The sequence below is a fragment of the Xyrauchen texanus genome, chromosome 43 (assembly GCF_025860055.1).
Source record: "Xyrauchen texanus isolate HMW12.3.18 chromosome 43, RBS_HiC_50CHRs, whole genome shotgun sequence".
NCBI classification, from domain to species: domain Eukaryota; kingdom Metazoa; phylum Chordata; class Actinopteri; order Cypriniformes; family Catostomidae; genus Xyrauchen; species Xyrauchen texanus.
In genome coordinates this window covers 22,482,801-22,506,000 of record NC_068318.1, presented here as the reverse complement: position 1 = coordinate 22,506,000, position 23,200 = coordinate 22,482,801, and the positions used below count along the sequence as shown (strand labels likewise).

General features: G+C 36.3%; 2 protein-coding genes across 4 annotated transcripts in view; one reads left to right on the top strand and one right to left on the bottom strand.

The window, feature by feature from the left end:
• Nucleotides 1-611: 611 nt before the first annotated feature.
• tmem218 (transmembrane protein 218) lies at nt 612-7,784 on the bottom strand. Of its 2 annotated transcripts, XM_052116423.1 has the most exons (4): nt 7,693-7,777; nt 7,325-7,461; nt 7,140-7,242; nt 612-1,180 (listed from the first exon to the last, which is right to left on the bottom strand). In XM_052116423.1, exons 2-4 carry the CDS (start codon nt 7,432-7,434, stop codon nt 1,046-1,048), a joined length of 348 nt encoding a protein of 115 aa, XP_051972383.1. In that variant the 5' UTR covers nt 7,435-7,461; nt 7,693-7,777; the 3' UTR covers nt 612-1,045. The 2 variants fall into 2 exon arrangements, with proteins under 2 accessions (XP_051972383.1, XP_051972382.1); XM_052116422.1 differs by having other exon boundaries at nt 7,325-7,784.
• Nucleotides 7,785-8,395: 611 nt separating this feature from the next.
• The window catches only part of LOC127636188 (homeobox protein PKNOX2-like), a 94,745-nt gene continuing 79,940 nt past the window's right edge, over nt 8,396-23,200 (top strand). Inside the window, exon 1 of one of the 2 annotated variants that reach the window (XM_052116615.1) lies at nt 8,396-8,526. The gene's annotated coding sequence lies outside the window, so the exon portion shown is untranslated. Of the gene's footprint in view, nt 8,527-19,505; nt 19,527-23,200 lie in introns of those variants that run through there. The other variant, XM_052116616.1, reaches the window with a different exon arrangement.

The following is a 23,200-nucleotide window of genomic DNA, read 5'->3' as shown; positions in this document are numbered from 1 at the left end:
CAACTTGCACAGCTTGAAGTTTTGTCGGATCTTTGCTGTATTGTGCAAAGAGTGAGATAATAACTTGAAGAAGGCTTCCATAAGGCCAAAATTAGCATGTCAATATGGGACCAAGAAAATAACATTTGTCTGGTCAGAGCTGTGAATAAGTGTAATTCAAGCTTGCAAATGACCAATTAATAGATGCGTTGACAACAAAGGTGCCAAAAATATGCCCTGATAATACAGTATCCAAGAAACACCCATGAATTTTTTTTTTACAAAATTAGAGCTACACTGAAACTTCATTACTTTCCAGAGCAAATCTCACCACCACATTGCTCTGCAGATGCTACGGTGTTCTGGGTTGTTGCTTACTAGCCCAAGTAAAAATAGCCAAGTCTCTATAATATTCTGGTCTCCCATACTATATGGGATTTTCTGGCCCATTTAATATGTCACCCAGGCAAAAATTGTAAAGCTTAGCAAAGTAAAAGGAAACATAGTGGTGCAGGTCCTTTTTTCACAACAATTGTGTGAACTCTGAATAGAAGTTTTCCCAATAGTAATAGTAAACATACAGAATTTGACAAACTAAAAGTTTGATAAAAAATATATTGTATTGAGTTTTGTTCATTTTGAAATGGAGTAAACTATAACACAATTGCAAAACAAATAAGAAAAAACAAACAAACACCAGAGAAATATTTTTAAAAGACTGAAAAAGGTTATATAAAATAAGAAAGAATTTATAACATAAGTATTCAAAAGTACAACGTCAGCATCTCATGTAACACATTTCTGCAGTTACTGTACATCTAACCCTTAAAATGGGACAAATCAGGCCTTTTTGAAAATGCTGCCAATGCGTCGCTTCACTCAGCCACCTCTATGATGTGCTCTCAGAGAGATGTGGACATCTCTGATTTGGAGAGGAAGACAAAAGCCCTGGAACCTGCTGCTGGTCTCTTTCATCTCAAGCAGGGTCCGTTCATCGATGGTGCTGCCAGGTTGGCTGCCCTGCTTTGGGGTATCTGTAGCAGTTTGGCACATGAAGGCTCGAGGTCTAGTGTGTTCTCAGGGGCTTGGCATATACAGGCTCCAGGAAATGTAAGGGCAGTAACATGAACAGGGCTGCCAAAAACACCACACTCGCCAAGGACAGGAGCACGTACCGGCCGATGAAAAACATATCCACAATCTGAAAAACATTACAGGCTTATGGTGTGAATTATTTAACATATTACATTTATTGGAAAGTAATTAAAGCCATGAGCTTTGAAGTTGCTATCAATATTTTTAATTAACATGATGTAGTCAGTATGTTCTGGTTTTCTCCACAAGGGGTCAGCAAAGCTCTTTTATGATCTGACTGCAAACTAAAAAGACCACAGTTGAGCATTTGACATTGAATAACTTTATTATTTTTACTATTTACTTATATTTTATACATATACATATATATATATATATATATACACATACACACACACATCATATATACAGTATATATGAAAATAATCAGGCTTGATTGCATGATTGCCAAGGAGACTGCTGATGTCAAGATTAATAGTCATGGATTAAACCACTGGAGTCTTATAGATTATGTTTATGTTGCCTTTATGCTCTTTTTGGAATGTAAAGGTTTTGGTAACCATTCACTAGCATTGTGAGGACCTACAGAGCTGAGATATTCTTCTTGTGTTCTATAGAAGAAAGAAAGTCAAACACATCTGGGATGGCTTGAGGGAGAGTAAATTATGACAACTTTTCCCTGTCTGTTTTTTCCACCATGTCAGAATAAAAGCTGTACAGGGTGATTGTACAGAATTCTAACCACATGCCTTGTCCCTATAGACCAGAACTAGTGTACAAGGTCTAAATCATGGGAGAGGCCACAACCTACATTAAACTACAGACAGAGATATGTCTTTGTGTGTGTTTGTGGGAGGGAGCTCAGTCTCCAGCGAATGCAGTGCTCTCTCGTTTAACGCATCTCACTTTCTAATTTGCCAATTAGCTGGCTAGTGAAGCACAGAGCAGGAGCCATGTTTTATTAATGTGGCCTTGAATGTGCCACACTGAGCTACTGTTTGGGGCCTGCCTAATTGGCATGGTGATATTATTCCTTTGTACAACAGCAAGGGGTTACCCATTTCTCATACAACATGGTGTCACCTATCTAGAAAAAAAAAAAAAAAAACAGTTATCTGGTCGTACTTGCTGCAAGCAAATCAGTAACAGATGAAACAAGGATTTGGAGCTACACACAGACAAGGGATACATGTGTACTCATAGCATTGAGAGACTGTGTGGCAACTGAGAGCCAAAGAATGGACTTTAGGTCATGATTTGTTGTACATTTTATCCTTTTTATTTAGGCCTCCATTAAGATTTATATTCTTTCCTAAATTGGTGAACAATAACCAACATCACATGCATTCAACTTCAGAGGTTGTGGTTCTTTTGTCCTCGAAACATGCATCATCTTTATGCATAATACATTTCAACACAAATAAAAATTTAGAAAATCAATAATTTGAATTTGGAAATATGTATTGCAAGATATTACAGGAATAAACTTCACTGTACAACCTATGAGATCCAGAGTCTAGATATAAAACAAATTATAACCTTGTTAAGATGGAAGAAAAATGAAAATGTTAGGTCTCAGAAATTTACTGAAGATTTATAGCACACCTAACATTTGCTACACTCGTGTTTTCTATTCTGCTACACGACTGAAAGTTAAATACTTTGGGTTTTGTGATTTAGCAGCTCAGAGTGATAGTTTTGGCAAAGAGAGAAGCTGTTGTGTTTGTGCTTGTCTTCTGTTGAGGAGAGATAAAGCAGTACATGCCTTTATGCCAAATATAACTCAAACACACTTATATTGGTTTATACTATCACTACCATTCTATTCAAGCACAAATGTAAAAATCATAAAGCTTTGAAAACAAATATCACATTACTTTGTGATTAAACAGTAAATTAACTTTATGAAAATGTTTTAAACAATTTAGTAAGTATAAAAGAATTTAAAAAATCTAAATACGTCTAAACTCAGGAAAAATAAGAAACATCCTCTCACTTTCAACTGCTTTCATTTTCAGCAAACGAAAAACATAAACTGAACAAGTTTCACAGACATGTGACAAACAGAAATGGAATAATGTGTCCCTGAACAAAGGAACAAAGAATGAGCAGTGTTGCTTGTGGCATTGTTATGGTGAAGGGTCATGTCAGGATGAGCCTGTATGAAGGGTACCACATGAGGGAGGAGGATGTCTTCCATGTAATGCACAAAATTGAGATTTCCAGCAATGAAAACAAGCTCAGTCTGATGATGCTGTGATGCACCGCCCCAGACCATAATGGACCATCCACCTCCAAATCCATCACACTCCAGAGTACAGGCCTCGGAGTAACACTTATTCCTTTGACGATAAACGCAAGTCCGACCATCACCCCTAGTGAGACAAAACCGTGACTCGTCAGTGAAGAGCACTTTTTGCCAGTCCTGTCTGGTCCAGCGAAGGTGAGTTTGTACCCACAGGTGACGTTGTTGCCGGTGATTTCTAGTAAGGACCTGCCTTACAACAGGCCTACAAGCCCTCAGTCCAGCTTCTCTCAGCATATTGCAGACAGTCTGAGCACTGATGAGGGGTTGTGCATTTCTGGTGTAACTCGGGCAGTTGTTGTTGTTGCCATCCTGTACCCATCCAGCAGGTTTATATTTGGATGTACCGATCCTGTGCAGCTGTTTTTACACGTGGTCTGCCACTACAAGGATGATCAGCTGTCCTTCCTGTCTTTCTGTAGCGCTGTCAAAGGCGTCTCACAGTACAGACATTGCAATTTATTGCCCTGGCCACATCTGCAGTCCTCATGCCTCCATGCAGCATGCCTAAGGCACATTCATGCAGATGAGCAGGGACCGTGGGCATCTTTATTTTGGTGTTTTAGAGTCAGTAGAATGGTCTTTTTAGTGTCTTAAATTTTTATAACTGTGACCTTAATTGCATACCGTCTGTAAGCTGTTAGTGTCTTAACGATGTAACAAAGGTGCACGTTCATTAATTGTTTATGGTTCATTGAAAAAGCATGAAAAACATTGTTTAAACCCTTTAAGATAAAGATGTGTAAAGTTATTTGTATTTTTACGAAGAGTCCTGAAAAATTCATTATCGATGAGTTTACAGAGTCCTGAAAAAGGGATATTTCTTTTTGCTGAGATTATTTTATACATTTTATAGTCCGTCTGTCCATCCATCAATTCATCTTGTACTGTACATTTTATAGTTTATCTATCCATCTACCATACAGCCTCATAAATCTGCTAAAGTTTAGATCTTATGACATTCGAAGCAGTCACAGTAGTATCCTGCAATGTGACATGATATTCTTAATCTAAAATTATGTTTTTCCATATTTGCATAATCTTTAAGCAGATTTTATGAAATCATACTAATTAAGAGAAACATGGAATATTTGTACTTTTTGAAATCCATCCGTCACAATGCAGAACTATTTCAAGAATAGTCTGGATTCAATACAACTTAAAATTAAATCGACAGCATTTGTGGCATAATGTTGATTGCCACAAAATTTAATTTTGACATCGCTCCTTTTCTTTACAAAAATAAAATGCTGGGTTGCAGTGAAACACTTACAATGGAAGTGAATGGGGCCAATGTGTAAACGTTAAATGCTCACGGTTTCAAAAGTATAGCTACAAGTAATAAGCGATGTTTGTGTTAACATAATTTTACTTTTTGGTGTAAAGTTATTTCCAATTATACAACTTAAATGACAAGACAACATTATGTAAAACATACAAAAATGAACACAAATTAAACAGGTCATGTAAATAAGTGCAAACTTGACATAATGCCACCTCGTCCCTTTGCTGCAGATAGATTATAACGTAATGCCTTGCAACACATTCAATCATAATATATGTCACAGTGCGTTTCTTATAAAGTAAATCTGCAATACACAGCTTTATAATTATTTTATTTTTTTAGTTAAATATGGATCGAAGTGAACAAAAAGGTGAGAGATGGTAGTCTTTGCCCCATCATACACTGCAACACAATACATTTTTAATTTGTTTTTGTTTTGGCATGTTTTGCAAAATAAATATCTAAAACTCCTTTAAAACAACGTACATTTACTTTAGGAGCTATAATGCAGAATCATTTTTTTTTATCCGAGAATATTGAATATAATATTAAATATTATAAAATATCAAAAAATTCTTAAAATGTATACTGGCGGCCACATTTTTTGAATAATGTACAGATTTAGCTCTTATGGAAAGAAATTGGTACTTTCTCTCGTGGCATTCAACTGATCACAATGTATAGTCTTGACATTAATAACGTGAAAACTTACTATTACAATTTGAAAAAAAAATATAATTACATTATATATATAAATCGTCCATGTGCAGCAATGACAGATTTGCAGATCCTTGGCATTCTATCTGTGAGTTTGTCCAGATACTCGGGTGACATTTCACCCTACACTTCCTGTAGCACATTCTGTCTTGTCAGGCACTTCTCACGCATCTTACACACCACAAAAGCTCAAAGGGGTTAAGATCATAACACTCTTTTCAAGTTACCTGTTGTCCATTGACAGTGTTTCTTTGCCCACTCTAACCTTTTCTTTTTGTTTTTCTGTTTCAAAAGTGGCTTTATCTTTGCAATTCTTCTCATAAGGCCTGAACCCGAGTCTTCTCTTTACTGTTGTACATGAAACGGGTGTTGAGCGGGTAGAATTCAATGAAGCTGTCAGCTGACTAGAGACTTTGAGACTCTGATGTACTTTTCCTGTCGTTTAGTTGTACATATGGCCTTCCACATCTCTTTCTGTTCTTGATAGACCCAGTTGTCCTTTGTCTTTGAAGACTGTAGTGTACATCTTTGTAAGAAATCTCTTTTTTTTTTTTTGGCAATTTTAAGCATTGTATAGCCTTCATTCCTCAAAACAATGACTGACGAGTTTCTATTCTATTGCATACTGTGGCGACTCAAAAACAAAGACAATGTTGAGCTTCATTTAACAACCCAAATAGCATTCAGCTGTGTTCGATATAATAGCAAGTGATTTTCTAGTACCAAATTAGCAATTTTGCATGATTACTCAAGGATAAGGTGTTGGAGTGATGGCTGCTGGAAATGGGGCCTGTCTAGGTTTGATAAAAAAATAAGTTTTTTTTTTTTTTAAACAGTGATGCTGCTGTGTTTTACATCAGTAATGTCCTGACTATACTTATCAGTTGAATGCCACTTTGGTGAATTAAAGTACCAATTTCTTCCAAAACACAAAATCTGTACATTATTCCAAACTTTTGGCCACCAGTGTATGTATGTGTCTAAATATATTATATGTTGCTTCTAAAGAAAATCTATATTGTTTTAAGGATTTTTAGACAATTTTAAATGGAAAACAAGACCAAAACACTTGATAACAATCAGAATTTTAAATGAAATTGAAGTAATTTAGAGGTATTTTTAAAAGATGGTTGTTTCCTCTTTATTGTTAGTAAGCACGTTTGATACAACCTTTTAATTTTGGGCACAAGCTAAATAGTCGGTTAAGAGCTAATGATTAATCACTACAATAGTCTCCCAAATAATAAAACAAATAACAGATCAAAAGAATCGTGTGTTGCAGTCCTAATTTAAATTGCTTTACAGCTCAAATAATACACAAGTTTTAACAGAGTAATTCATTGAAGTACTATTATAAAATTAAAAGCTTCACATTTCTGCCAATAACTGCTCCAAAAATGGGCCCCATTCACTTTCATTGTAAGTGTCTTGCTGTAACCTTGATTTTTGCTTTTTTCAAAGAAAGGGAGGGCCAAAATAATTATTAAGCTGTAATCAACTTTAGGCCTATGCCACAAATGCTGTCGATTAAGCTCAACTTGCATTTAAGCAGGAATGTTCTTTTAAGTGCAGTGCAATGCAAAAAATAATAACCTTAAAGGTGATTACACATTGTGAAAAATAAATAATGACCAGTTACAGCACCTAAAATATACACTTTGCTTATAAATTCATATACATCTAAACCTAAAAAGCATGACGTTGATTAAAAACAAACCAGCATGCTCATGTTATTTGACAAGTACCAAAATGACTCACCTGAATTTTTGTTTCGGGGGTGGGTACTTCAGGGGCGCGCGGGAAAAACACTAGGACCAGTGAGATGGTGAGCGCCAGAAGAAATATAGGAATAATCCCTAACCTGATAAGACAATGTAACATCGCGTTATAGAGAACACACCAGATGCAAATGCTACATTAAAAACAGAAGATAATGTTCTCACTTTGTTGCACCGGTTGCGCGCGAAAGAATGATGGCGAGCGCGAGAGTCACAATCCAGATTAAAGCGAGGATGAATACACCTGTACCAACACCCAACACCACCTCCGCCATCCTCAACTCACATCTACTGTAGGCTACCTGCACAAAAAATACATTTAGAAATCCGACGCTTCCCTCTTCTTCCAATTACTGTTACGAGAGATGTACTGTAACTAAACTGTCTTTTGACTCCGTTTAGCTAGCATATTAGCAGGTAGAATAATGATTAGCATTCTAAGCAATAGCAAGCATGCAAACTAATGCATTGTTCCATTTCTGTGCTTTCTAGCCTGTGATGAATGATCGTAACAGGCTTGTACAGTTACCAACCTACTCCTGGAACTAATTTGTATATGAATTAGCACTATATTTATGACTTAAGACAAGAAGCGCTGCTACAAGCATAACGTATTTCCATGGAAACAAAGTAGCATTAAGGGTTTACCTCCACACTTCCTGTTGCGCGAACTGGCCAATCGCGTTTCAACATTCAGCGAACAGTATTCTGGGAGTTGTAGTTAATCAACTTTCCGCTTCTTAGCGGCTAATAATCATGTGAAAATACGGCCGTGACAAGTTCATACATAAAGCAGTACTTGAAAAATGATTGTATTTTACCTAGAAAATATAAAAGTTACCTGAATTTCGTAGCAACTCTATATATTTGTAAGTTTTGTGACAAATGGAACATAACAATGATATCGATTTGCCTTTCTCAGCTGTGACTTTGCCTGTAGCCTTGTGGTCAGCCATATTTCTTCTATAAGACTAACTAAACACCTTTAGGATGACCAAGTGTCTCATTTTTCCATTTTCTTTTTGCAGTTCTTTGCATTTAGGCTACAGGCAAGCAGCGAAGCCGACCTGCAGTTTTCTTTGCAGAATGTAGATCTCATTTTATGTCGATAGGGTGCCAGCGGGCTACGCCGTTAACGAACCAAAGGTGCACGTGCAAGGCCCTGGGTGTTCGATTTGTGTATAATGCCTGTGGAAGGGGAACCGCGGAGATGTAGCCTACTATGCAGAGGGGTACGGGCAAGAGAGAGAGAGAGATAGAGGGGGAGATGGTGGGAGGGGTCTGATGTGGTAGACGTCACGGCTTGTGTAGGGGAGTATAGGCTGTGTTGTCAGCCTGGTGTCAGTCTGATGAAGATTGGCATTCAGGTAAGCTGTCATTCATTTTCAATGTCAGCGCGCGGAGCGGGCGAATACTCCAGCTTGTTTTTTTTCCTCCCGGTCTCATTACAAAAGGCAGGACATTATTCACACAGACAGGGCCGAGGGCTGAGGGGAGAGAATGATGAGAGAGAGAGAGAGAGAGAGAGAGAGAGAGAGAGAGAGAGAGAGAGCAGGTCACAGAGATCGAGTGAGAGAGAGGGAGGTAGGAGGCGGAAGAGAACGAGTGTGATGAAGAAATGAAGAGAGGGAATAGGGAAACGGAGAAGATGCCCTTCAGTTTGGGAAAAGCAAAAGAGTCTTGTGGATGATTTTTTTGGTGGATGATGCGTTTGGACTTGTGAAATGTGGTGGTAAATTGCGTGTTGACATTTGTGTAGGGTTAGTGAAACGTGATTGGATCTTCATATTCATAACGCGCGAAATATACACGCCGACATTCCACTTTAGAATTCTTAAATTTTTTTTTAATAGAAAGTTTTATTGGTTTTGTGCAAATCTCATGTCTTGTTGGTTTTAATGACTGTCATACGATGATGATATATTTATATATATATATAATATACACGCTTTCGTTATGTTTATGATTGGTCAGTTGTATTTCAAGATGAAATTGCTTTGTAAATATAAATCTGACGTTTAGATTTGTATTTATAATTTTTTTTATCCAGTTTTAAAAGTGATTATATTAACTTACTATGCAAATTAACTTACTGTAATTAAATTACGTAAAAACAAAAACAAGCAGAATATCATAAAAAGAAAACACTGATTGTAGGTAACTGGCAGACACACTACCATCTGTAAAGAAAGATATTATAAAATGTATTTTGTCGAATATTTTATTCTTCAGCATTATGTTTATGATTTTATCAGATTTTATAGACTTCAAATAATGACTTGAGAAAAATGCTAAATGTGGGTTCCAGTCCAGTCATCACAGTTAATATTCAGCTACTTAATATTTTATTATTAAATGTATCTTTAAAAATAAGTTTTAATGGGTCAATTTTAGGTCTTTGCTCTTGGTAACTTGGCTCAGCTTTTCTATGTGCTCATCTGATCAGATTTAATATATTAGATAGCAATTAATTATTACTCTAAATAACTTTGCACTGTTAACAATATAGTTCCTCATCAGTTTTAGACTTGTTCCTCTGTAAAAGCTTAGTAACTTTCACTATTGTATATGACATTAATTAAACAATTCATAGCACTGGGTCTGTGAATTTGAACTTGGATAAATAGCTTGAAGTCTTTGTAAAAAAAAGTGATGAATTCATTTGAAAGAAGTCAGAGGTCAAATTAAATACTAAATTAAAGGAATTGCAGTCACCAAATTGAGCTATTTAAGTAAGGCATTAACTTACACAAGCTATTACATTATTGTAACATATTTTATCTTTGCATGAAGTCAAATAAAAGCATTTTTATTACTTTATCTGGAAATCTGGTAGTGCATTTATGGTAAAAATATTAAGTTTATAGGCAAGGCGTTCAACTGCAAGAGACCACAGAGTGTGTTTCTTAATAAGGTTTATCTAGCCTATAGTGCAATCACTGCTGTGTGATGAGAAAATATATAGTTTTAAATCCTTTATCTGATTTATTGTCATAAAGTTAACAGAGGTAAAAGACCTTTGAGAATAAATTGAAACATGCAAAAAAAAAAAAAAAAAATCATACTTATTTCCTAAATAGGTATATGAGATACATGTTACTTGCAAAGTTCTCTGTAATATACAGTAGTGTCTTGTAATGCAACATACAACAGTTTTTCTTTTCAAAATAGTCATCAAGCAAAAGTTTTATGATGTTGTAGATATATTTATTAAATGGTGGATTTCTGTACAATTTCAGCATAAATATGTATTATGATTGTAAATATTAAAGCTAAAGAAGCACCACTACACAAAGTGGCTGCTGCACCTACACATACATTAAAAAGAAACAAAAAAGTAACATTGCATGTCCATTTTCCGCCCAAAGTCAAATCAAATTTAATAGCCTGTTTTGTTTCTGTGGTGCAAGATATCACGAGGCTGTAATGTTTTGTCTGGAAGATAAAAGTTGTTGGATGGGGCTAATTTAAATGCAGAGATCCCTGCTGGGATCTTAATTGATGATTTGTGTCACGGGACAAGCTGCCCAGGGGCGAAACTGCAAGCACAAAATACTCAGACTTTATTTGCATATTCCCCATTTCCACATTATGAGTAAATTACAATCTGAGGTTCAATACTGCGGGACCCGGAGCTCTTTTTGTCTAATCACTAATAAAATGACTCAGTCACTCTAAATGAGGCCGAAAAACACGATTGTGAGCCAGTTGTGGTGCTTTTAGACTTCTATAAAGCTATTTAGAAAATTGCCCTCCATTTCTAATGTGTCATTTTAGATGCCAGCCTAATATGTCCATAGTGTGACCAATTTAAATGCATGGTTTTCTACAGATCTCATTTGGATTTTCAGATCTTGCAAAACTAACTGCACATGTTGACAGTTAATGAGATACAGTTCTTTCGTCTCATCTTTTTCACTGTATTCTCATTTGCACCAACAAATGAGAATTATTCATCAGCCTGTAGTCTACTGGGCTCTTGTATGTTCCTCTGTTAAGGTGAAGCAATGCTACTTAGATGCATATAGGCAGCACTATGTTGGTAAAGGCTTCCACCGCTAAGCCTTTGCTTATCCTGATGGCCCTCTGGGGAACGCTGGCTTGTTATTGCCGTTGGATGCCTGTGCATCCAAATGACCTCGCTATGCATCTCTTATACCGCTGCAAACGCTCTACCGCTATAGGCAAGACAGACAAAGTGACCTCCTAGGACATGGAGGTAGAGGCAGATTTGCTTGATTTACGCATTGTGTGAAGCACTGGGGGCATTTAACAATCACCTATAGCCCTAGTGCTCACATCACAGCCAGTTTTCTTGTTGTCCTGGCCTTGGAGAGACACACATACATGTGGCATGAAGATTCGTTAGAATTGCAGAGGCTTACATTGATTGGATTTACAGGAAATCAGCAGTCTCTGAAAAATAAGCGATGATCAGATGCAAACAGATTTGATGCAATCGTTGCATCGTGTTGCATGTCAGCGCTTTTCATACACTTAAATAGATGTAGCCAATTGACAAATGACTTGGTGAAAATCGGTCCTTGACTACCTTTGTCCTACTGTCTAAATCTGCAACATACATTATATTTACCGGACTAGGGTAAAAAACAAACAAACAAACAAACAATATATATACAGGATATATATATATATATGCAAAACTGAATGTTCTTTTGGATGCATATATACTGTATATGAAATAGTTAAAAAACGATTATTAAAAGTTTAAAGGGATAGTTGAATGTTCTTGTGGAATACTAAAAGACATGTTACGTATGTATTCTTCAGTCACCATTCACTTTCATTGTTTGGAAAAAAACATGCAATGAATGTGAATGGTGACTGAGGCTATCATTCAGCAAAGCGTCTCCTTTTGTGTTTCACAGAAACAAGTAATGTGGGTGAGTAAATATTGACAGAAACAGGTTAACTTGAACCCTAATTAAAAGTAAATTTAATAAATAAGATTTTTGAATGAAAAAATCAGAAAAAAAACATGAATATATGTATTATTATTATTATCTCATGCAAATGACAGACAAACTCGTTTATAAGCACAGAAATAATTACTTCTCCAGGATCAAAAGCAGAGTCATTAATTCTGAATGTAAAAACCTTGAACAAGACTTTAAATCTCCGAGTGCCTTTGTTCTTATCTCAAGTGAAATGCTGATAATCCAAATAAATGTACACTCTCCACCCCTTCACCAAATCATGAATTTATTATATTTCAGAGTAGTTGCTCAGAATAGGTTAAAAACATTTTATTTGAATTCAGTTTGAGATCAAAGTGGAAAAAAAACAAACACCCAAGACCAATTCATATCTTTTTCTCCCCTCTAAATATTTATATATGCATGAGTATAATAACTAGTCAAATTAAAATAATGTGCCAGAGGCAGGAGAGTGCTTGACTAAGGTTGAGAGAGAATGATGTTTAATATTTTTTCTATTAGACCGAATATGTGAAAATGTAGTTCTCACATGTTTTACACATTTCATAGGTTGGTGTCATTTGCCGAGAGAGATAGATGTAATCTAGCGATGCATTGTGTACATTTTTCTCTCTCCTGTCTTTTGGAGAGCAGACATTTTATTAAAGCTGAAATAGGACATTGAATTCTTATCTATTACTGTAAAAGCCATCTTCTCCGAAAGTGGCACCTCACGCCATCCCTGTTCAATGACATCATTCATAAAGAGATGTTTTTCTCCCATTCACACTTCCTGCTCTGTCCTCTAGAGCATTTAAACACAGACCACCATTGATTCCAACCACCTGATTTCATTTGGACCTTTGACACTGGGCTATATCGGAGTTTCCTCTCCCACTGATCTATTTGTGCATCTTTTGTTGTGTTTTGAACAGAACCCCCCACGTTTCCATCGTCCTCTTTCAAGCTCAGAGTCTCTGAAAGGCATTGATTGGTAGCTGTGTGTGCAAAATGCCTGTAATGGCATCAGCACATGACAGAATCACTTAACAGCATGGACTGAGTTATTCTTCTTTTTATTAATGCATTGGAATGGCTTTCCTTATATAGACCCTGAGTGACTTCTAAATAGGGTCTAATTCACTTGCTTTAAAAGGATTACAAATGCATGTCAATCCAAATAAGTGGATCTGAATTTTTCATTTGCCTCAGTTTTTTTGGCCTGCTATTTGACAAAAACAGTGAAGAGCAGGCATTAGGGCAGATCTGCCTCTGGGACATCATAATGCACCTGGCTTCCCAGTAGCTTTTGCTGTATGTTAGATTTACAGCGTGCAAGAGTTTGTCATCTTAAAAAAAATGCTTCTATGCTACTTTCAACTGAAACCACTGATTCCATATGCAAAATTCTTTAGGGGCTACATATTCTTTAATCATTATAATTGTTTTTTTTTATTTAAAAAAAAAAATATATAGATAGATTCATCCATCCATCCATCCATCGTCAACCGCTTATCCTGTGTACAGGGTCGCGGGGGGCTGGAGCCTATCCCAGCTAACATTGGGCAAAGGCAGGGGACACCCTGGACAGGTCGCCAGTCCATCGCAGGGCATAGATAGATTCATAAAATAGTAAAATATAATAGCTTTTGATAAAAGTGTCTGTTAAATGACTAAATGTAAATAAAAAAGGGCCACTTTTTATTGACAGAACAATAGAGAAGAAACAGAAAATAATTTAGGGAGAGAGAAGGGGAATGGATTTGGGACATGGTGCAGACCAGATTTGAACCTGCATTTCCCATCAAGCACCAAGGCTCAATGTGCTGGGCTGCATGAGCTAACCAATAGGTCACAGCTATGACGTTTTCTCTGATTTTTATAGTGTGATTCTAATCAAAATGCACAATTGAAAAAGTATTTAATAAATTATTAATATACCTATTCTTTTTGTGCATTACTGATTGCAACAATAAAAATTTGCAACATACATAACTTACAATAATGTGCCAAAAGTCTATTAATTCTAATAAGTGAAATGTGGTCGTCACAATCACACTGCAATTCAATGTTAAAAAGTTGCTACTTCTATTATGTTTATATCTACTTGTTTGTATCAGTGAGAGTATATCTGAGTATTTCTTCAGAGCTCAGTGTTGTTTAGCGCTGCTGATGGGTGATATTTGATACATCAGTATAAACAGTACGATTTTAGGCTGCAGCTCAAACACATGAGAGATTTCACATCATATCACACACACACACACACACACACACACACACACACACACGCACACGCACACGCACACACACACACACACACACACACACACACACACACACACACACACACACACGTTGGTGCGGCTAACCTTATGATGACTCTCCATAGACATAATGATTTTATACTGTACAAACTATAGATTCTATCCCCTAACTCTACCCCTAAACTTAACCCTCACAAAAAACTTTATGCTTTTTAAACATAGTTTAGTATGTTTTTTAATCGATTTGAATTATGGGGACACTACAAATGTCCTCATAAACCACATTTATAGCATAATACCCTTGTAATTACCAGTTTGTACCCCCACCCCCCACCCCCCCACACACACATGCAGCTGCTTTATGATAATCGTACAGTATGTATAGACAGTTTTGGGAAAACCTCATGTCATTTCAAATTTAAGAGATGGTTGCAATCGCCAAAGGTCTCAACAAATTTTTGGCTTTCTAATGGATGTTCCAACCACATTGGACCACATTTCACTCCCTCTCAAGCTGGTTTGTTTTAGGGGCTCCAGAAGGCATCAAGTTGTTTCCTTTCAAGTGGAGTGTAAACATATAAATGGTTGCAGATTGAGAGAGTTCTGGGGCCGTATTCACGAAAACATTCTTAAGAAAAAGATTAAGAAAGTGCTTAGGATAAATTATAAGAAGTTTGTAAGAACGTTCCTAAGTGCAGTTCTTGAAAAATTCTCAAATATTTTCTTAAGAACATCTTAAGAAAGGTATGATTTTTAATAACTCAAAAAAGGTCTTTTCAGCAATACACACTTCCGGTTAAACACAAGAGTCTCTTTCATAATGTTCTCTCTCTGCCTCCCACGTTGCTGGCGTGGCCCCTTTATATCACTCTCCCCAGTGCTTACTGCAATTGGAAACAGGTGTTAGTCATAATCAGGCTCAGGTGTATGCACCCTTACCACTTTCTCTCTCTGGACGAACGCTCGACCACGCCCCTGTCGCCACATATACATTTATCTATTAACCTTTTTTTTTGTAGCAAGCACCTCATGAAAATTATTTTGAATATAAAATGCGTAAGATGTGTTAGTTAGTTTGTGGCCGACTCTGATAGGGATGTGGATGGGGTGTGAAAAGAAAGTAATAATTATTATGTTTCTAAGATCTCTAAATATCGCGGAGAGAGCGAGAGAGATAGTGCCATATACAGCGCCTCCATTAGAATGATTGGTCACCACATTAATAAGCTTCAAAACAAAATTTGTTGTTTGAATTTAGTGATAACATTTACATGGTTTGAAAGCTAAAAATTTTAATTTCACAGAAAACGGTCAAAAATTAAATTCACTAAACTCACATTTCTACATATACAGCCCATTCCATTCCATTTCTTTTTTTTTTTTTTTTTTAATTCACAATTTAACAATTTAACAATTGGAACTCTTGCAGTCTTGAATGCTGTTTACTTGTAATTTCTTCAATGGGCAACAAATCTATTATCTGATCCAGCCATTGACCCAGTGTGGGTCCTGACTGGGAAATCCATGCAGTAAGTATGCATTTTTTTGCAAAATAAGAAAACATTGTAAACACACATTTTTGTGTAAAGGGAAACTTATTTTCAATATCGTAATTCAATAAATATAACATAGGGCATAGCTCAAAAGTACAATTACACATATCTTGAATTACTTTATGAATCTTCCCCCAAAAAGAAAAAATAGCTTTACAATTCCAAAATAAATGCATGAATGTTCCTAATTCAATTCCACATTTTCTACACATAGGAGAGTTTGTGTCATTAAATTTATTAAGCTTCACTGGAGTTATATATTATTTATACAGAAATTTATAATTAGTTTCTTTAACTTTAATGTTCACACTCAAAGGTAAGGTCAAATTAATACACAAAGTTAACCATTCTTTTTCGCTGAACTTCCTTTTAAGCTCTAATTCCCAATTTGTTTTCAGAGAAAAAAAAGAATTTGGGGAGCTTTCTAACAGAATTTTATAAAAATGAGAAATCTTCCCTTAACCAAGTAGCAGAAATAATAAATTTTTCCAACTCTGTAGAATATAATCTAAGTTGTCCCTTTTATGTAGAGATGTAATAATATGACTGAACCTGCAGATATTTAAAAAAATCTGTTCTAGGAATTTGATATTCAACACAAATAGCAGTAAACGATTTAACAGACTTAGAGTCTTCATCAAACATATGCGTAAAAATTTTCAGCCCATGAAGTGACCAGTTTCGAAAATCAGTTTGGGAAAGTGCTAAAAAGTCAGGGTTAAATGCAATAGGAGAGTTTTTACTTATATGACCTTTTGTGCTCAAATACCTATTACAATCCTGCCAAGCTTTCAGTGTGGCTTGTAAGGGGGCAGCCCCTCTACACTCATCAGAAACTTCAAGTTATTAACATAAAGTGTTGATGTAATCTCCAATGGATAGCATACTAATGATTCCAAAGTTACCCACAGGGAACTGTTTTCCAGCTTCCAACCTATAATATTTCTAATTTGGCAGGCCCAGTAATACCACTGAAAATTTGGAAGTCCTAAGCCCCCTTTTAAATCTAATTTTGTTAAAGTGGACAACTTAATTCAGGAGTCTTGTTGTTCCATATAAACTTTGTTAAACATCTATTAATTAGCTTAAAAAAAGAAAAAAGAAATATAACATGGTAACATATTAAAAGCATAAATAAACTTAGGGAGTATACTCATTTTAATAACATTAATTTCCCAATAAGAGATAGTGGGAGGACAGACCAGGTCTGAAGTTTCTTTTTACAAATCTCCAGTAAAGGGTTATAATTGTCCTTAAATAGTTTATCCAAAACGGGTGTCACTTGAATTCCAAGATATTTAAAACCATATACAGACCAGGGAATGGGGCATTCTTTCTTGACATTATTTTCATTTGGAATATTAAGAGGACAAGCAATTGATTTTTGTAAGTTAACCTTGTACCCTGAAATCGCAGAGAATTTTTGAATATCTGCCAGAACATGGCGCAAGGTTAACATAGGTTCAGTAACAAATAATAAAGTATCGTCCGCATAAAGTGAAATTTTATGGCCCATTCCATTTCTACGTATACAGCCCATTGCGACTTCCCCTTCTGAAAACCCCATTTAATTAATTAAACATCTTACCTTTTAGAATTTAAGACAACTTTGAGGTTATCTTAACTTTAAGATGTTATTTACGATGATTTTTGAGAAAAACCTTTCAGAGAATTTCACATTACACATCACACACTGCACAACTAGCTTTCCATTTTTTTCAGTGTCCGTCACGAGCCATGTCAAGTTTAAAATGGTCCAACTTTTAAAAAAATGTAGGACTATCTCGAGACCCCTGCATGTTGATGACAGGAAACTGAAAACTGACTTTTCAAATGAAAATGGATTAATTTGGATGTTGCTTTAGAAACGCCTGATTAGGGTCAGGTGAACCCGAAACCAGACTATTTAGACATAGCTTCCTTAAGACCGATTAGAGTAGTCTTTCAGACAGCCCACCAACTATTCAGTTCTGTGCATAAGATGTAAAACAGTTTGCATATTTTTGAAGAAGTTGCATCTTTTAAATTCATCCCGATAAGCAATGCATTAGACATTTATCAACTAAAACTGCGTGGAAAACATTCTCATGCTCCTTGACTGTTGCCCTTCAGAAAGGACTGATGACAGCTCTGTGCTAAAAGTGAAATGTAAACAGCTGCTGCCCCAGAGTTAGGGGTAAATGTAGATGCATGCATGTGGCACTCTGCCATAGCCGAGGCAGGATGACATGGGTTTTGAGGAGAGTGAGGACATCAGATGCCCTCACCGCTGGGGAGAGGAACAGGCTGCCCAGCCATGCGCCCAGGTGGTTAGAATGCTCTCTTGGCTTTGGAACAGAAGCACGAAGCAATGTGCAAAATGTTGTAGTACTACAGAATATGGCTTACGCCTGACTTTTTATCTCTTTCGGGTAGTGAAGAGGTTTATACATAAGAGAAAACATTTAATACAGCTCCTCGCCCCTCACCTCTAAGCTCTTTTAAGTTCTTTAAAAACCAAGCTGACTTTAGAAATAAATGCAACTGGCCCGGGCGAAAGGGTTAACCTTTTCCTTCCCGTTAGCAAAGCAGTGTGGAAAAACAGGGTGAAAGGCCATGGTGAATTAATATACTGCAGGGGAATTCCTCACTGTCCTCCTAAGCCAATGTTGTCAGTCTGGTCAGTATTACTTCACTGTTTGTGGAAAACCTAGTAAATTGCCTCTAGTACATTAGAATAAGTTAATGGCTAGATTCAAGACTTACAAACCACTGCCGTTGGATAGAATGATGTTCTTATATGGGTTTGTGTTTGGCTCAAAAAATGTGCAAGTACATAAATACTTCTAGCCATGCAAGCCCGACACCAATATTTACTTAATGCAGCTATGCTTTGCATTCTCTGTGTTGAAATAAGTGGCGCTATTTTAGGATAAGCAATAACTTCTTTTACGGTAAAGTTTCTCTTTAAGGTCAAATACTGACAGGGTGGAAAAACAGTTTGAAGAGAATCTTGCTATTTACCTGAATAATATTACATATGGTTTAAATCTGCATTATAATGCACTGGCCAAGCATTTGTATCTGCATTTGCGTACTTGCAAAGAGTATGTTTATGGCCTAAGGGGTCATACAGCTCATGCTGTGTTTTTATGTCCGTTCAATTGTTTTCTTATGTAAACATGCCCTAGATGGACGTCTTTGACCGTGACACTGCGTCTTACCATTTTTTCAGTGTCACACAGAGTCAAGGGCGTAGATTCCGGGGGGATGGGGGGAGGAAACCTCCCCCAATAATCAAAACAAGCATGTACAACACCCCCCGATGTGTCTATTTTTTTCAGTGTTCAGTTTAAACGTCCTCTTAGAGTGAGCAAATGTGTTGCCTGTGTGTGTATGTGTATCTCAACGTGTGTGTGTATGAAAACCAGCTTAAGCCATGGAATTTCATGAAAGCTCATTGTCTGAATCTCCTGTGTCCCAAGTCTCATTCCTGAAGTCCCAGGACAGGAAGTAAAGCAAGCTGCAGTCCTCAGAGAGTGTCTGGGTTTGGGCAGATGGGAGATGAAATTTGTCTGAGGGCCAGAGAGCACTGGTGTGCAAAGACAAATGAAAGAGCATACAAGCGGAGGTATATATATATATATATATATACATATCATCAACATATCACAATATACACATTTCTATGGAAAGTGATTAAAAAACCTAATAAACTTGTAGCTTGATAAGGAGAGCCGTGGCATTCATTTTACCAACCCTTAGCACCCTAGCAGTGCCCAAGCAACCAAGTCAGACAATTTAAAATCTAGTTTTAATTCTGTATTTCATAAAACACTCAACTTTTACATTTATAAAAACAATTATCAATTATGATGAAAACTAATGCTATTTTGACATAATCTATGTCACAATGTGACCTCATTACTTATATTCAGTCAGATATTCAGAGACAAGGGGTACTGCAGATTTTAGTGTTCCCATAAACTCCTCTGCAAAAGTCTGGGGAAAATAAAATTTCATGGTGAGCTAGTGCACCGTTTAAAAGATTTAAAAGGATTTGTTTCGGATAAGAGCTCTGATCTACCTGCCTCAACGCAATGCCTGGAGATATTTTTGTCCTTTTACTTTTTGGATTTCCATAGTTTGCTAATGTGAAGAACACTTTTACATCCAGGGAAAATTATGGACTGGAGTGGGAAAGTGTTGTTTCGGCAGAAAGAGCACAGTATATACTTCATTACACTTGAATATTGCCATTTGTGTGTCTGTGTATTTGTGTGTCAGTGTGAAAGATACGTAACAAAATAAACTTTTGTCTGATGCTCTATAGGTGTATTTGTTTTGTTCTCAGTGAGTATATATAATCTTAATGTGTTTGCATATTGCTCCATGTTGTGTCTAGTGCGGGCGCCTGTGTCACTGGTTTAATGTGAAGTTTAAGCCCCTCATGACGCCAGCTAGTGTCCAGTTACACTAGTGGGAATACCTGGTATTGGTCCCTTAAATCCCTTTTAATTCCCAGGAATTCTGCCATTATTTCACGCAACCCCCTTGCTCCTGCCACACTTCTGTAAGTTACTTCTAGTGATCTTAAAGGATTAGTTAACCCAAAAATGATAATTCTCTCATAATTTACTCACCCTCATGCTGTCCCAGATGTGTATGACTTTCTTTCTTTCGTAGAACACATTTGAAGAAAAATATAAAAATATCTCTGCTCAGTAAGTCCTTAAAATGCAAGAAGTTCCAATAATATCAGACAGTCAGCATAAATGTCATCCATATGACTCCAGCGGTTAAATTAGTTTCTTCTAATGTGGCACGATCACTTTCGGAGCAAAAAAAAAAATCAAAGCATTGTTTCCGGTAGGGCTGCACAATATATTGTTTCAGCATTGACATCGCGATGGGCGCATCGGCAATAGCCACATCGCAGAACGTGCGATGTAGTAAGATAAACATATAGTCTACAATTATTTTTTTCCAATAGGAAAAGTAGCATTATATCTGTCTGATACTACGTAATTTACTCCGATTTATGGGTTCATAGATACACCGAGTTTATTATATATTTTTTTAAACGTTCATTGCTGCACGTTGTTGACGTGCAGGCTCTGCTTGCGCTTGATGAAATGATGAGCGAGGAACAGGCAAAAAGAAATGGAGGGTTTGGTTGCAAAATAAAATGCATTGTCAGTTATATGGAAATATTTTATCTACAGACAGGATGATGTTGACCAAAAACAGGTACTTTGTCGAGATTGTCTTGTAATTGTTGCCACAACACGAGGAAACACGACCAATTTGTTTGATCATTTAAGTCAGCACCACAAATCTTTGTATGTCGAGTGCAAAGCCAGATCTAAATGCCGTCCAAAGCAAAAAACTATTTCAGATGCCTTTGCCAGTGTTACACCATACGAGAAAGTTTCCAAACGGCAGAGAAAAATCACAGATTCAGTAACATTTCACCTTGCGAAAGACATGGTACCAATTAACACGTTTACCAAAGAGGGTTTTAAAAACATGATCCTGTCGCTTGACAAGCGGTATGTAATACAATCACGCAACTATTTCTAAAATATTTTATGTTGGATGTTTGTGTATATTTTAGCGGCACTTTTTTCCCCCAAAGGGTTTAAAATAAAATATATTTATTTTTTACATTTAAAAAAAAAAGAGGTTTGTAATCTAATTTGTAATGTAATAAAATGTTAAATTACTTATTTTGTCATTCACATTAATGCCCTATTGGGATAATGAAACTTCCTTAGTGTAATGCTCTGTTTTAACCTGGTTGGAGTACAGAGATAAAGCCTCCTGTAATCTCCTGGATCCCTTCTAGACACTTCATTCACAAATGAGCCCCTTTATTTTATGGTAAGCAACATGCATTATTAATATCATAACATGTTAGATCATTGACTTTAGGGTGAATTGATAGAGGAGTATTACATGAATACAATGGAACCATGGTGAATTAAACAGTGTATTAATTATTACAATAAATATACCCGAAATAAGTAAAAAAGTAAAAAAATCATTTTCAGTTTCTTTTTTTAATTAAAATATTCCATGAAGATGCAGTTCCCTACAAAATCACCCAATCAATCTAGAATAATTATTTATTCTCAAATAGAGCTATTCAAGTCATCTGGAGAAGTCATCTTGTATTTTTCATATCGCAATATATATCGCAGAAAAACTAAATATCACAATATCAGTTTTTTCCAATATCGTGCATCCCTAGTTTCCATGCAGCAGCAGTATGTGCATGTGAGACATGAGAACTGATGCATGTGCGACACACCAGAAACACCAGTGCTGTTTTCAACTGAGTTGGAGGAATGCTGTACAGAAGCTTCATTGGTTTTGTTTTAGATCTGCATTTATATTTGTATGTTTTTCAAAATGTTGCATTTGTGTGATTATCCTCTATGATTTATAGTTAATAAGTACTTAAATATTGCTCTTTTTGCTTTAGAAGACATTCATTGGAGTTGTATGGATGACATTTATGCTTAATCTCTGTGCTTTTTGGAGCATCAAAGGTCTGACCACCATCCACCATTGCATTTTAAGGACCTGTGATATTTTTCTTCAAATGTGTTCTACTGAAGAAAGAAAGTCTAACTAACACTTTAAAGAGTTAGACCCTCCTTCTACCTTTAAAAGCTAATGATAGTTTAGTCATCACACACTCATTGAGTTGCACTGCAGCATATATTTTTGGTACTATGGTTGGATGTCCTTGCCATCCTTATTAGTAGTATTTGCTCAAGCAAGTATCACTACAGGTATTGCTCAGTTTAAGGGTTTGGTATTTATCAAACCCCCAACCATACGTATTATACATTCTTTGTGCTGACATGAATAATGCCTCAAATTGCAGGACTTGTTGAGGAGACATTACAAGCACCACTTACATTTTCTTTAGAATTGTAAAATTCTAATTTGAAAACAATATTACAATTTTAATCACTTTTTTCCTTAGATAGTTTGTAATGACAATTTTCGGTTAGAGGAAAATATTCTAATAAAAGTAGGCTGCATATTTTATCCAGACATTTTTGAAATGATTGCTTTGCCAGCATTCCCTAACTGCAAGGAAGGCCTGTTTTCATATATTTCAATAGTAATATAATTGCGCCCTAATGTTACACACTTTATTAGAGTGGCACACAGAATATGAATTGTTCCATCGTTGTCATAGTAACAGGAAGTTCTAAACCCCCAACAGCAACTGTTCTCACAGTCTTTGAACAGCTGGGGGGGGGGCTGTTTAATGCAAGGCATTGTGGG

Excerpts from the sequence above, each read along its gene's own strand:
- tmem218 (XM_052116422.1), bottom strand. The coding sequence starts at position 7,434 with ATGGCGGAGGTGGTGTTGGGTGTTGGTACAGGTGTATTCATCCTCGCT. Across the intron at positions 7,243-7,324 it reads CGCGCAACCGGTGCAACAAA|GTTAGGGATTATTCCTATAT; the intron begins GTGAGAACATTA and ends TTGTCTTATCAG. Across the intron at positions 1,181-7,139 it reads CCCCCGAAACAAAAATTCAG|ATTGTGGATATGTTTTTCAT; the intron begins GTGAGTCATTTT and ends AATGTTTTTCAG.